Source organism: Alosa sapidissima, chromosome 16, assembly GCF_018492685.1.
Source record: "Alosa sapidissima isolate fAloSap1 chromosome 16, fAloSap1.pri, whole genome shotgun sequence".
Taxonomy (NCBI): Eukaryota; Metazoa; Chordata; class Actinopteri; order Clupeiformes; family Clupeidae; genus Alosa; species Alosa sapidissima.
This window is the reverse complement of record NC_055972.1, coordinates 348,379-363,095: the sequence shown is the minus strand read 5'-3', so window position 1 is coordinate 363,095 and position 14,717 is coordinate 348,379. Positions and strand designations below refer to the sequence as shown.

The window sequence follows — 14,717 nt, the reverse complement described above, 5'->3', positions numbered from 1 at the left end:
AGCCTGTGTGAATAACGGTGCGCATGTACGGGTATGGGATAGGTTATATTTTAGTGATTTTCTTGAAGTATGAATGAATAGCAAGTTGGGTTAAATCTCTGGTCACTGGCTACGGGTCTTTATTGCCGCGTAAAGTCCATGATCCGAGCCGTGCAGAGTTTGTGCGCGCGCGACGCTCCACGTGTTTTTCTTGTTGCGCGTGTGTGTGTCTCTCTCTCTCTCTCTCTGTCTCTCTCTCTCTCTCTCTCTCTGTCTCTCTCTCTCTCTGTGTGTGTGTGTCCACATGTAAATGTATCCTGCACTGCACTAAGATACTGTCCCGGCTTTAGGGGGCTCTGCTACATAAGGTACGAGGCGCTCACTCCTGTGCCAAGCACGCAGCGGCGAAACAAATGTTTGATTCGCTGATGTCTTCAGTGTAGTATTTCAGTGTGAACACCGTGTCATAAGACCCTAAGGGGTGGTAACCAAATGGGATTTAGAGGTAAGATTGTCTTGTGCAACCACAGAACCACAAAAGTGTGACGGTTCACTACGTATTCCGGCCGCAAAAAACAGTGATACATTTAGTTTAAAAAAAAAAAAAAATATTATTGTTTTTTTTTACTTCAGCCTATAGATAGAGGCACGCTTCACTACTCATTGTAGCATCTGCGTAACTTACAGGACAATGCAGAGGAAGCAACATTTTTAATTGTTTTACAACAACTCCACAATTGTAGCGAAACGTTTTTTTTTGTAACACTTTGATGGTTTCAGCGTTTGGGTAGATTTCCTGTGACCAATTGGACGGCGTGTCGAACCAATTCGAACGCTCGCGGGGGATGGCACTGTCGCGTCTGTCTGTGTCACCGTCACCGTCTCGCCCCCGGTGGCGCGCGACTCTTTCTGAATTCATGTGCTTTTGGTCCCAAAATTCCGCTTGACCAACCACATCTGACGCGTGCGAATCGCCCCTCCTTGCGCACTTCCAGCCAATCAATTCAGAAAAAAATTCAGATGGGCGCCCGAGCCTCACTTCTATGTTGACACAGCTGAATTCGGTGTGGATTTAAAAGCTCCGTAGCCGACAGTGAACTGGACGACACTGCATCACCTCGAGCCGTCAACATGCCTGCCGCAAGGTAAAAGGGCGCCGCTGTTGCTTTTCACCGGAGACATCGGGCGCTCGTCAACTCTCTTTGCACAATTAAGAAAAAGGGGTTGCTATCGTTTGATATGAAGAGTAGGTCTTTATAGTGTCTGTTGTGGAGTTTAAAACAGCCATCGGACTAGGGGTGTGGATGTTTCACACTGATAGCTGCCAACTAGGGTGGGGTAGAGATAGTATATTAATCTTACTCGTTTTTCCCCACATATGATTGTTTTTCATAAAATAACTGTTGCTTTTAACTTCTAACAGACATTTCTTCAGTGGCAATGCATACTGGCACAGGCATCATACAACGGTTTTCATGGTAGCCGGCAAAATTAGATTAAATTTGAGCTTTTTTGGAAGATGTGGGAGTATGTGTATTGTGTAAGATATACTGTAGCATGGAGGTTATTTACATGCCAAGGGGTTCTGAAGTGTAGCCCACTTGTACATTTGTTTCTGCTCATGGAAGCTAGTTACTGGAGAAGGACAAATGAGCAGGCTGCTATACCCGTGGAACATGTATTTTTATTATTTAGCTGGAAAGCAGACATTATGCTCATCTGAAACAGGTTTACTGTGTGTGTGTGTGTGTGCGTGTGTGTGTGCGCGCAACTACACATTCAGTGTATGTGACATGTGGCCTCGCAGCTTTTTGCGTAGTCATGCCTCTGTGCTCAGTGTTGTAGCACTCCTGAGTGTGTGTGTGTGTGAACGTGCATAGTCCTGCCTCTGTGCTCAGTATTGTAGCACTCCTGAGTGTTTGTGTGTGTGTGCGTGTGTAGTCATGCCTCTGTGCTCAGTATTTGTGGTGTTGTAGCACTCCTGTGTGTGTGTGTGTGTGTGAACAATAAGGTGGGGTTGCATCAGCCCTGTGTGTGTCTTGGCAGAGTTCTGCAACTGGACCCGTGTGCGTGTGTGTGTATGTGCATACATGTGTGTGTGTGTGCATGTGCATGTGTATATATGTGTGTGTGATTGTGCATGTGTGTATATGTGTGTGTGATTCCTGTGCTTGGGCGTGTGTGTGTAGTGTATACATATTATTTGCTGGTCCTGTGGTTTTATGTAGTCGTGAGTTTGAGGTGTTATGCTGGTTTTATGTAGTCTTATGTAGTCGTGAGTTTGAGGTGTTATGCTGGTTTTATGAGTTTGAGTTTGAGGTGTTATGCTGGTGTTATGTAGTCTGAGTTTGAGATGTTATGCTGGTGTTATGTAGTCTGAGTTTGAGGTGATATATATGAGTATATATACTTTTTTTTTTGATCCCGTGAGGGAAATTTGGTCTCTGCATTTAACCCAATCAGTGAATTAGTGAAACACAAACAGCACACAGTGAACAGAAGCACACACTAATCCCGGCGCAGTGAGCTGCCTGCTTTAACGGCGGCGCTCGGGGAGCAGTGAGGGGATAGGTGCCTTGCTCAAGGGCACTTCAGCCGCGGCCCACTGGTCGGGGCTCGAACTGGCAACCCTCCGGTTACAAGTCCAGAGTGCTAACCAGTGGGCCACGGCTGCCCCATGTGCTGGTGTTATGTAGTCTGAGTTTGAGATGTTATGCTGGTCTTATGTAGTCTGAGTTTGAGATGTTATGCTGGTCTTATGTAGTCTGAGTTTGAGGTGATATGCTGGTTTTATGTAGTCTGAGTTTGACATGATATGCTGGTCTTATGTAGTCTTGAGTTTGAGGTGATATGCTGTTTATGTAGTCTGAGTTTGAGATGTTATGCTGGTGTTATGTAATCTGAGTTTGAGGTGATATGCTGGTGTTATGTAATCTGAGTTTGAGGTGATATGCTGGTCTTATCAGGGTTCCTACGCAAGATGGAAAACCTGGAAAAGTATGGAATTTGACTTTAGTAATTTCCAGGTCTGGATAAGTATGGAAATAACAAACAAGGTATGGTGAAATATTTGTGTTTCTAGACCATTTGCATCCACAGTACTAATCACCTCAATCAGCTCATAATGAACCATTCCTACTGTTGTGTAGCATAACTATTGGGCAGCCTTGGCCTACTGGTTAGCGCTTCAGACTTGTAGCCGGAGGGTTGCCGGTTCGAACCCCGATCAGTAGGAACGGCTGAAGTGCTTTTGAGCAAGGCACTTAACCCCTTACTGCTCCCCGAGCACCGCTGTAGCAGGCAGCTCACACTGCGTCGGGATTAGTGTGTGCTTCACTTCACTGTGTGTTCACTGTGTGCTGAGTGTGTTTCACTAATTCACGGATTTGGATAAATGCAGAGACCAAATTTCCCTCATGGGATCAAAAGAGTATACTTATGTAATGTCCCGGCTCGAGTGGTGTAGGCAAATGTATGGAAGCACTGAATAAATGTAGTGGTGCTAAATAAATTAAAGAAAAGAAATACCAAAACCCAAGACTCGGGTCTGCTGCTGCCACCAACAACCCTACGCCCGCTCTCTAACCCACAATGCATCAGGGTGCCTTTTAAAGACACCCTGGACACCAGGTGTCCTAACAATTAATCAATTAGAGGTGAAGACGAGCAGGCCAAGCTGACAAGGACACCATGTTCTCTTCACATTATACTTACTTACTTATATAACTGTCAGTCCACATCGTCAAGACACAGTTAGATGTGGGTCTCTCCCACAAGGGAACCCTGGCACCAAAACCAAATTGAGAATCCCTAGTAGAAATCCTCTGTTCTAGCTCAGAACATTTTCGGCATGATCTCCTGGGTCTCTGGCCGGAGGAGCGCATTTTGTTTTAATCCAACTTCAAGGTGAATTGCCGTTCAGTTTTTGTTCATTGACTTGGCTGGCTCATTTAAAGTAAAAAACTAACCACTAAAGTTTCAGATCTAAATGTACTGGTTTCACTGTTTTTGCTACACTAGCTTGTAAATGAAATAAAAGAATGAAAAAGATTGGAAATTGCTAAAAGGATAGGTGAAGCAGGAGCAGTGTGAAATGCGTCCTACTCGCTATAGGAGGAGGATTCAAGCTTTACTCAAAAGACTCCAATCTTTCAAGAATCTTTCCCAAATCTCGTCAAAATTGTTTGGTGTAAGGTGGCCATTAGACAGTATTTACTGATGAAGGGTGGGCCTTTTCCTAGATTTGTTTTGTTCAGTTGTGTTTCTATACCTGTGTGTGCGTATTAGGGAGTGGGGGGTCGCTTGTGAGGGTCATGTCTGAGAGGCTGGTAATTAGACTGCTGAAGGGTGTGTGTGTGTGTGTGTGTGTGTGTGTGTGGGTGTGCGCGCTAAAGGGTGTGTGTGCTGAAGGGTGTGTGTGTGTGTGTGCGCTAAAGGGTGTGCGCGCTGAAGGGTGTGTGTGCGTGTTTGTGTGTGTGCTGAAGTGTGTGTGTCTGTGTGTAGAAGAGGCTACTGCTACTTATCCTGTGCTCTGCTGACAAAGGCACTCAAGTTTGTGTTTGTGTGTTTGTGTGTGTTTTCTCCGTAGACCGTATGTGCAGTTTGTGTTTGTGTGTGTTTTCTCCGTAGACCGTATGTGCAGTTTGTGTGTGTGTGTTTTCTCCGTAGACCGTATGTGCAGCTTGTGTGTGTGTGTGTGTGTGTGTGTGTGTGTGTGTGTGTGTGTGTGTGTTTTCTCCGTAGACCGTATGCGCAGCTTGTGTTTGTGTGAGTTTTCTCCGTAGACCGTATGTGCAGTTTGTGTGTGTTTTCTCCGTAGACCGTATGTGCAGCTTGTGTGTGTGTGTGTGTGTGTGTGTGTGTGTGTGTGTGTGTGTGTGTGTGTGTGTGTGTGTGTGTGTTTCTCCGTAGACCGTATGTGCAGCTTGTGTTTTCTCCGTAGACCGTATGTGCAGCTTGTGTTTGTGTGTGTTTTCTCCGTAGACCGTATGTGCAGCTTGTGTTTGTGTGTTTGTGTGTGTTTTCTCCGTAGACCTATGTGCAGCTCTCGTGTGTGCTAGCACAAGCCCCAGAGAGGTTGTGTGTGTGTGTGTGTGTGTGTGTGTGTGTTAGGGGTGGGCGATTATATATCGTCTGCGATAATATCGTGATTGTTGTTTTAACGATGTGCAAATTGACATTATCGAGTATTTAAATTACTTATGGGGAAAAAACACTCGAAATCACGCAGTGAAGACTCATACATTCCCAGGAGGTGTATGCGGGAGAAGCCCCTGGTTGCAGCAGAGCAAGTGTCACACGCACGCCTAATGTTTATTTTGTGCAGTGAGTAGCCTACTTGGGATTTTATGCGGCTATTTCTGTTCAAGTAGCCTTGATGAGTCACATTTTTTCCTACACATATGGAGAGAAAACATTAGCCTTTGAGTATTTTAATAGTCAGTTGTAAACAAAGAACTATTCTCATGTAACTCTTGTAAATGGACTGAAGTTCGCTCTAAATATCTACGTTTACTGATTATGCTAACCGTTAGCATCTCTATGGGATTTCTCATATACATTAGTTATAAGCTAACGCATTAGTTTCTATTCTGTAACTTGGAATGCTAGCCTACATAATTGCTCTTAAACAAAATATCGAAGGAAATAACTGAGATGTACTCTGTTGGTCTGCTTAGTTTTACAGTGAATCCTAAGTAAAGGTTTTTGAAAGGAACTTCAGCTTCAGACTTTCTCTTGAGAAACTGTTAGGCCTATTCATCTTCTCTAATGTAGCTGGCTAGACCATGTCATTGCCACACACACAAGTGGGGGCAGAATTGGAAATGTGTCATAGAGTGACAATGCATTGGTTGATTTGGTTAAAAAGTCACAGGTTAGGTTATTGGTTATTATTGTAATGATGCTATTCATAAATAATGAGCTGTAAAGTAACTCAGACTTTAACAAAAACATTTTTTTAAAGGATATCAACTAATTATCGTTATCGTTCAAAGCACAAAAAATATCAAGATATTATTTTTGTCCATATCGCCCACCCCTAGTGTGTGTCTGTGTGTGTGTGTGCGTGTGTGTGTTTGCTTTGGTTGTGCTTTGACAGCAGCCAGGATAACAGAGGATCACTAGCAGATCAATCTAATAGATCACTTAGCCGGAGCTTCACTCTGTTCAAACTGATCAATCAAATCATTCTCCAAGCCAGACCTCACAGTGCATTGCAATCATCTTACTTATGCAACAGCTGAGTCTGGATCCATCTCAAACCCTTTTGGACCCAATGGCCATTATTGTTCAGATAAATAGCATAAGCAGAACCAGCTCATTAGAATTCCACAGACTCTCATAGACTCCCATTCAAAATGACTTCCATAGACTCTCATTTAATGACCTGCAGATACTTTTGAGTTGCCCTGTTACATTTGCACTTATTCATTTAGCAGACCCTTTTATCCAAAGCAATCTATATGCCATTTATATGACAAGAGCTGTTCTCCCTTGGGGCAGTCGTGGCCTACTGGTTAGGGCTTCGGGCTTGGAACCGAAGGGTTGCCGGTTCGATCCCTGACCAGTAGGAACGGCTCTAGTGCCCTTGAGCAAGACATCTAACCCCTCACTGCTCCCCGAGCGCCGCTGTAGCAAGACAGCTCACTGCTCCGGGTTAGTGTGTGCTTCACCTATACTTGGCCTAGAAACTTGATTTATATTCTCTCCAGAAGAATTTGAGGTTAAGTGCCTTACTCAAGGGCACAACGGTAGAAGGTGGGAATTGAACCCACAACTTTTCAGGCCACAGCATACTGCATACGCTACCACCGCCCTACCGCCCTGTTGGCTTCTCCCGCCTAATGTGTCCTGTCTGCTTCAGGGTGTAATGCAAGGCTAGCACACAGATGTAGCACTGATGCTAATGCAAGGCTAGTAGCACACTGACGTAGCACTGATGCTAATGCAAAGCTAGTAGCACACAGACGTAGCACTGATGCTAATGCAAGGCTAGTAGCACACAGATGTAGCACTGATGCTAATGTAAAGCTAGCACACAGATGTGGCACTAATCCTAATGCAAGGCTAGCACACAGACGTAGCACTGATGCTAATGCAAGGTTAGTAGCACACAGATGTATCACTGATGCTAATGCAAGGCTAGCACAGAGACGTAGCACTGATCCTAATGCAAGGCTAGCACACAGACGTAGCACTGATCCTAATGCAAAGCTAGCACACAGATGTGGCACTAATCCTAATGCAAGGCTAGCACACAGACGTAACACTGATGCTAATGCAAGGCTAGCACACAGATGTATCACTGATGCTAATGCAAGGCTAGCACACAGACGTAGCACTGATCCTAATGGAAGGCTAGCACACAGATGTAGCACTGATCCTAATGCAAGGCTAGCACACAGACGTAACACTGATGCTAATGCAAGGCTAGCACACAGATGTAGCAATGATCCTAATGCAAGGCTAGTAGCACACAGACGTAGCACTGATCCTAATGCAAGGCTAGCACACAGACGTAGTGGTGGCTGGTGGTTATAAAAATAACAGAGGAAGGAACATATGCACATAAGCAAACACACATGTACACACACTCATTTACATACACAAAAGTTGCAAGTAGAAGTAGTAGTAGAAGATGGAAACAAATTGACACCGCTTTGCGGTACATCTGAGATGGCATGTTGGGTAATGTAGTTTCTCACTGAGATGGTGTGTTGGATAATGTAGTTCCTCACTGAGATGGTGTGTTGGATAATGTAGTTCTTCACTGAGATGGTGTGTTGGGTAATGTAGTTCCTCACTGAGATGGTGTGTTGGGTAATGTAGTAATTCTGATTCTGATCCTGATCCTGATTCTTTTCTCCAGTTAGAATAAAGCTGATCCTTATTCTGTTCTCCAGGCAGAATAAAGCTGATTCTGATTCTGATTCTGTTTCTGATTCTGTTCTCCAGTCAGAATAAAGCTGATTCTGATTCTGATTCTGTTTCTGATTCTGTTCTCCAGTCAGAATAAAGCTGATTCTGATTCTGTTTTTGATTCTGTTCTCCAGTCAGAATGCCCTCTTCGGAATGGGGAACCCCCTGCTGGACATCTCCGCCGTGGTGGACAAGGACTTCCTGGAAAAGTGAGTCACATGATTATGAGTGAAGGGCAGGGGGGTCAGGATTTGGAAAGTTAGCTTCAGCTAGTTATCATGATTGGCCGCTACCATCTTTAAACATGGCGTCCGGCATTTACTCACTTCTGGCCACATTTTCACAAACAAGCCAATTAGCTGCCATATTAGTGGTGGACACAAGAGTATGTTGGCCATGAGAATTGACAGTTTCCAAGCTGAGAGGATCAGCCAATCCACATGGACATCATTTGTGGCCCTCTGTAAAGTGGCACCTAATTGGACAGCATCATTTGTGGCCCTCAGTAAGGTGGCACCTTTAAATATGGTAGCAGGCATGGTATTTTTGGCTGAAATAGCTAGCCTAGCATGGGCCATCCCTCTCTCCAGGACCTCTATGGTGTTTAGCTAACCTAGCATGGACCATCCCTCACTCCAGTTTAGCTAGCCTAGCATGAGCCATCCCTCTCTCCAGTAGCTCCATGGTGTTTAGCTAGCCTAGCATGGGCCATCGCTCACTCCAGTTTAGCTAGCCTAGCATGGGCCATCCCTCACTCCAGTTTAGCTAGCCTAGCATGGGCCATCCCTCACTCCAGTTTAGCTAGCCTAGCATGGGCCATCGCTCACTCCAGTTTAGCTAGCCTAGCATGGGCCATCACTCTCTCCAGTACTCTCCTGAAATGAGATCTATGGCTGCTATTAGATGTTCAGATCTATCTACATAATCTTTGGCTTCAAGAAAATAAATCAAGACATTCATTTCACAATTGTTCTGACATTTTACTGATCAAACAACTAATTGATTAATTGAGAAAATAATCCACAGATTATTGTGTGTAAAGGCAATTCAATGTGCTTTACACCATCAGAAACACAGAAGTAACAAATAAATAATGAACTGAACTCAGCTACTCGTCCCTGTCCCATGTGTATAATCCAGCGGCCTGATGAGGTTGTGTTAAATTTGAATAATCTTTGGTAACACTTTACTTGACACTATCGACATAAGAGTGACATGACACTGTCATTAACACATGCAAATGTAAATGTAAATCAGGTTTCTCGGCCAAGTATACGTGTATATAAGGAATTTGGTATCTGCATTTATCCTATCCGTGAATTAGTGAACACACAGAGCACACAGTGAACACACAGTGAGGTAAAGCACACACTAACCCGGAGCAGTGAGCTGCCTGCTACAGCGACGCTCGGGGAGCAGTGAGGGGTTTGTGCCTTGCTCAAGGGCACTTTAGTCGTTCCTACTGGTCAGGGATCGAACCGGCAACCCTTTGGTTCCAAACCCGAAACCCTAACCAATAGGCCACGACTGCCCCGACCCTAACCCTAATCCTCACTGTCACTGAATAACAGAAGCGTTATGTCATAAACGTTTATGACTTGTTTATGACACGTTCATGACAGTGTCATGTCACTCTTATGTCGATACTGTCAAGTAAAGTGTAAGCTAATCTTTTGGCCAATCTGAATCATCGGGAGGTCTGTGTTTTATCAGTCCGAACAACCAACTAAACAACTGACATCTGACGTCAAACAAGTGAAATCAAAAGCAGATTACACCCTATTCTGTTTAAAAATCTATTTTTTTTTTTTTTTTATCTCAACCGGTTGTAATCACAGTACATTGTTACATCCCAAAAATCAGTCAAGCAAAAAAATGAATACAATATATATGCCCTAAATGCCCTTAATGTCCTTAATGTCCTAAATGTTACTCAGTTGAAGACATCACCTTAATGCCCTATATTTTACTCTATTGAAGAAGGGATCATGGACGACTATACAAAGTTAATACACGTTCAAGATGGCAAAACGGCCCGACGCGAAGCGAAGTTTATTATCCCACTCATTCCACTGTTGCCACTTGCATTGTGTTCTTGTCCTGTTATAATGTAAACGTTTTAATCTCTAAAAGTGTCTTGTTTGTAGAACTACTTCTTTCCGCCACATGTCAACTAATCACCTTAATGCCCTATATTTTACTCTGTTGAATAAATCACCTTAATTCCTTATATTTTACTCAGTGGAATAAATCACCTTAATGCCCTATATTTTACTCTGTTGAATAAATCACCTTAATGCCCTATATTTTACTCAGTGGAAGACATCACCTTTTTGGCCTGAGCCTTGGAATGAGATGTTTTTTCTTGCAGTTTGCTCTGGGTGCACGTTGGTTACAGTGAACTTGGAGGAGTTACTTTCTCTCTCACACACACTATCACACACACATAGGAGAGATATGCCCTTGCATGCAAGATGGCATCTCAAGTGATCGTGACGTTCTGACACGTACAGCCCACTGAAGCCAAATTATGCCAACCTCGTCCACTCCGCGCCACCCCCCCCCACTCACTCACTCCACACACACACACTCACAGACACCGAAGCCAGCCTTGCCCCCCCAACACTGACCTGTAGCAGCGATGCCAGCCATCTGTGTGTGTGAATGTGTGTGAGTCTATGCGTGTATGACGGCGATTGCAATCCCAATGCCAGCCATCTGTGTGTATGTGTGTGTGTTTGTGTGTGACGGTGATTACAATGCCAATGCCAGCCGTGTGTGTGTGTGTGTGTGTGTGTGTGAGTGTCAAGGCAGCACCCAGCTGCCCCCAACACCCCCAGTGAGCTGGGGTGAAATAAGTCATTCATTTACGTGGTGGCAGAGTAATACACAGACACACACACACACACACACACACACACACACAAACACAGGGTTCAAAGGGTCCAACATGAATCAAGACAGAATCCTTCACATCTGTCCACTCATAATGATTTCCCTGCCTGCTACATACACGAATGTCTGACACACACACACACAAGGATACAAGGAGGTTTTTTTGTCACGTGCATAGAAATACTAACAAAAAGTATGTAGTGAAATTTTTTTTTGGTGTTCAGCTTTTTCTGTGCGAGTGTAAAGAAAGAAAGATCAAGAAATATTTTTAATAAATAGCAAGACAGTATAAAGTGCAGTGTGTATACAGTCCATATGCAAGTGTGTAAAAAAAAGTGTAAGTGCAGTTTATATAGTCTTGTGTGTGTGTTCAGGATACGGATTGCTTGAGGAAAGAAGCTCCTCCTCAGTCTCTCTGTTCTGGTCTTGTAGCAGCAAAGACGTTTGCTGTACACAGGCTGTACAGTTCCTATACACACACACACACACACACAAACACTAGGGATGAACAATATTAAATTTTAGCTTATTTTGGCTGATAGAAATTGACATTCACTCATGAAAAATATTTTAATTATTTCAAATATGGCACATTTATTAAGTAATATTTTCACATAAACATGTAATGTCATACTTGAACAGTAGCCTACAAGACAGTTCCCCAAGAACTGAGTTGTTGACAATATGACACATTGTTTTCAAATGACAGATATACAGCTGTAACCCTGTACACTTCAAATGTCCGTCTGTAGAGTAAAATGACCTACAACACGTAGGGTAATAACTTTACAGCTAGCCTTCGTTCTGGACATCATGAAACTCATGCTAGCTTGCTATCTAACGTTACACAATTCATTTTTTTATATATACTCTTTTGATCCCGTGAGGGAAATTTGGTCTCTGCATTTATCCCAATCCGTGAATTAGTGAAACACACACAGCATACAGAGTACACACAGTGAGGTGAAGCACACACTAATCCCGGCGCAGTGAGCTGCCTGCATCAACAGCGGCGCTCGGGGAGCAGTGAGGGGTTGGGTGCCTTGCTCAGGGGCACTTCAGCCGCGCCTACTGGTCGGGGTTCGAACCAGCAACCCTCTGGTTACAGGTCCGAAGTGCTAACCAGTAGGCCACGGCTGCCCCAATATTAGTAGCAGTAAATATTCTGATGTAATAGCCATATCTAGTGTCTCTTCTATAGTTCATTGCACTTAAAACACTTTTTGTGTGTTACTTTGAAACTGTCAGACTCTTAGACTGAGTCTGAGTCACACACACTATCACACGCACACGTGCGCGCACACACACACACACGCACACGCACACACACACACACACACACACTGGAGTGCGTTCTTTGTCAGTTCTTTGTCTCCTCCATTCGGGTTGAGACATGTCTTTCTTTTGAGTGAGATTCACTGTTCTTTCTCTACTCTCCACCTCTAATTTCAGAAAGGCCATCAACTCCTTTGCTTTCAGAACGTTGTCTGCTTCTGATTTAGTGAATTCGAGTGCAATGTCCTCTGGTATCATTTTCAATAGTATTGGACATAACAAGCTTCCATATGTGTCCGCTACAACACCTAGTGCGTCAAGGCTACGCACCTGTATTTCACAATCATCATATAATTTGCGCAAAGCGCTTATATCATTGGCTCGTTTTACAGGAGTCATATTCAGTAACTTATTCATATGGGCATTAATCACTAAATCTTTACGGCCAAATCGTTTTTTGAGCAGATCAATGGCAGTGTCATAATTAGTATCAGACAAAGTGAGGCCTGCTACTGCACTCGCTGCGGTGCCAGATAGAAATGATTTCAAATAACTAAATTTGTCAGTCTTGCTCAAACGTTAATTATCATGGATGGTTGTTTCGTACTGACTCCAAAATCCTTGCCACTCACAAATCTCCCTGGAAAACTACTGAATTTGGGAAGGTTGACTGTGTTCATATAAGGCCCAGGTCTAGGCTCATGTGCACTCTGTCCAGACTGGCTGTCTTCAACTTCCGTGCGTAACGCACGTCTCAATCTTGTTCTCCGCATACTAATTGCATCCATATACTCCAATGCCGTGGTCATCTCAGCTTCCAAATCCTCTTCTTCCGTTTCTGCTTCAACATCTCTATCATATTCTCTGAGAATCTGTTCTTTTTCCTTCACCTGTTCAAGCAATTCCTCCAATCTCTCAAAGCATATTTCTTCTTTATCCAACTCAGCATCAATCTTCTGGGTTAGTCCAGACTCCCCGCTTTAACTTTAGTCGCTTTAATCCGCTGGATCCATGACTTTGATTCGAATTTCTCCCGCAGCTTCTTTCAAACGACTTTTCAATCCAGTCTTCTCCCTTTGTTCTTTATGGATTGGATCCAAGTTCCCGGGTTTCGGGCACCAGTTTGTGAAGTGCAGGGAAAGATTTCATGGAGAAAAGTTTCTTATTGCATGATAGCAATTTTATCTAAGGGATAATGTATAGAACGCCGGTCATTACATTATCGTTGTTCTATACATTATTGACAAACGAAGTACAAACAGGACAGTGCGAAATGGATTACACTCACAGACAGTGTAGTTCGCTTCATTGCTAAAGAGATGCTGCCCTTTAGCATCGTCGAAAAGCCAGCATTTCAATGAATGCTGCAAACATTTGACAGACAGTATGAATTGCCTGGGAGAACATATGTGTCACAAACGGCAATTCCACAACTGTACAACAGCGTGAAAGACGACATACTTAAGGAGATCAAAGACATCCAATTTTACTCTGCCACTACAGATATGTGGTCAAGTTCAAACATGACCCCCTATATGAGCTTGACTATACACTACATAACAGCTGACTGGACTCTGCAGTCCAAGTGTTTAGAGCTACTGGACTTAGGACCAGAAGGAGAAGGTACTAGTGGTGAGAGCTGCAGCACAGCCGCTGAAGGAAACGAGGATGAACCTACTGCTGCTGCACCCACCAAGAAGAAGAGGCTGAGTGACCTTCTTCAAAACAGAAGAGCTCATCTCACAAGTCAGGCCCAGGCTGCATTTCCAAAAAGAGTGCAGGCTGATGCTGAGCTGACCAAGTTCCTCCAAGAAGATGCATCTTGGGATCCCTTGATGTGGTGGCATGACAATCAAAAAAGATCCTTTGATGGCCAAGTTGGCCCAAAAATACATGTGCATTTGTGCAACAAGCACCAGCTCAGAGAGAATGTTTAGCACAGCTGGCAACATTGCTACTCCTGAGAGATCCTTTCTTAAGCCACACAAAGTCAACATGTTGGTATTTCTTGCTCGGAATCAGCCATAAAAATCTCTTTCTGAGAAATTATTTCTAAAACGATTTTTGCAAATGGCCTATTGAGGCATCTGTTTCATAACTTTGTTTACAAAGGTCCTGGCAGTTTTATTCCAGTTCATTTTTTGTTAAGAGACTGAGAGTCCATTTTATTTATTGTTTTTGGTTGTTTGTTCATTTATTGTGTTCTAGTGTTAAATATTCTTTAAAAATAAAAGTTTATTTCTCTTTGAAAAGGTGTACCTGCATCATTATCATTGTATTAGATGAAAATTATCTCAGAACGACAATATTATCGCTTATCGCAATAATTTCTGAGACAATTTATCGTCCAGCAAAATTTGTTATCGTGACAGGCCTATGCGTGCATGCGTGCGCGTGTGTGTGTGTGTGTGTCCGTGTCCTAATAACTGAGGGACGAGGCCAAGAGTGTGTGTGTGTGTGTGTGTGTGTGTGTGTGTGTGTGTGGCCTAATGAATTTCCCCTTGGGAATAAATAAAGTATCTATCTATCTATCTATCTATCTATCTAATAACTAAGGGATGAGGCCAAGAGTGTGTGTGTGTGTGTGTGTTTGCGCTCCGCCACTTTTTCTCATCTGAAGTACTTTTCTCATCTGTTGTTCCTTGTTA

General features: G+C 43.5%; 1 protein-coding gene across 2 annotated transcripts in view; it reads left to right on the top strand.

Annotated features, from left to right (window-relative positions):
* The window catches only part of adka (adenosine kinase a), a 111,906-nt gene that overhangs the window by 690 nt on the left and 96,499 nt on the right, over window positions 1-14,717 (top strand). Inside the window, exons 1-2 of one of the 2 annotated variants that reach the window (XM_042065608.1) lie at window positions 844-1,124; window positions 8,034-8,108. In XM_042065608.1, the coding sequence (XP_041921542.1) occupies window positions 1,111-1,124; window positions 8,034-8,108 (89 nt within the window). In that variant the 5' untranslated portion in view covers window positions 844-1,110. Of the gene's footprint in view, window positions 1-843; window positions 1,125-8,033; window positions 8,109-14,717 lie in introns of those variants that run through there. The other variant, XM_042065607.1, reaches the window with a different exon arrangement.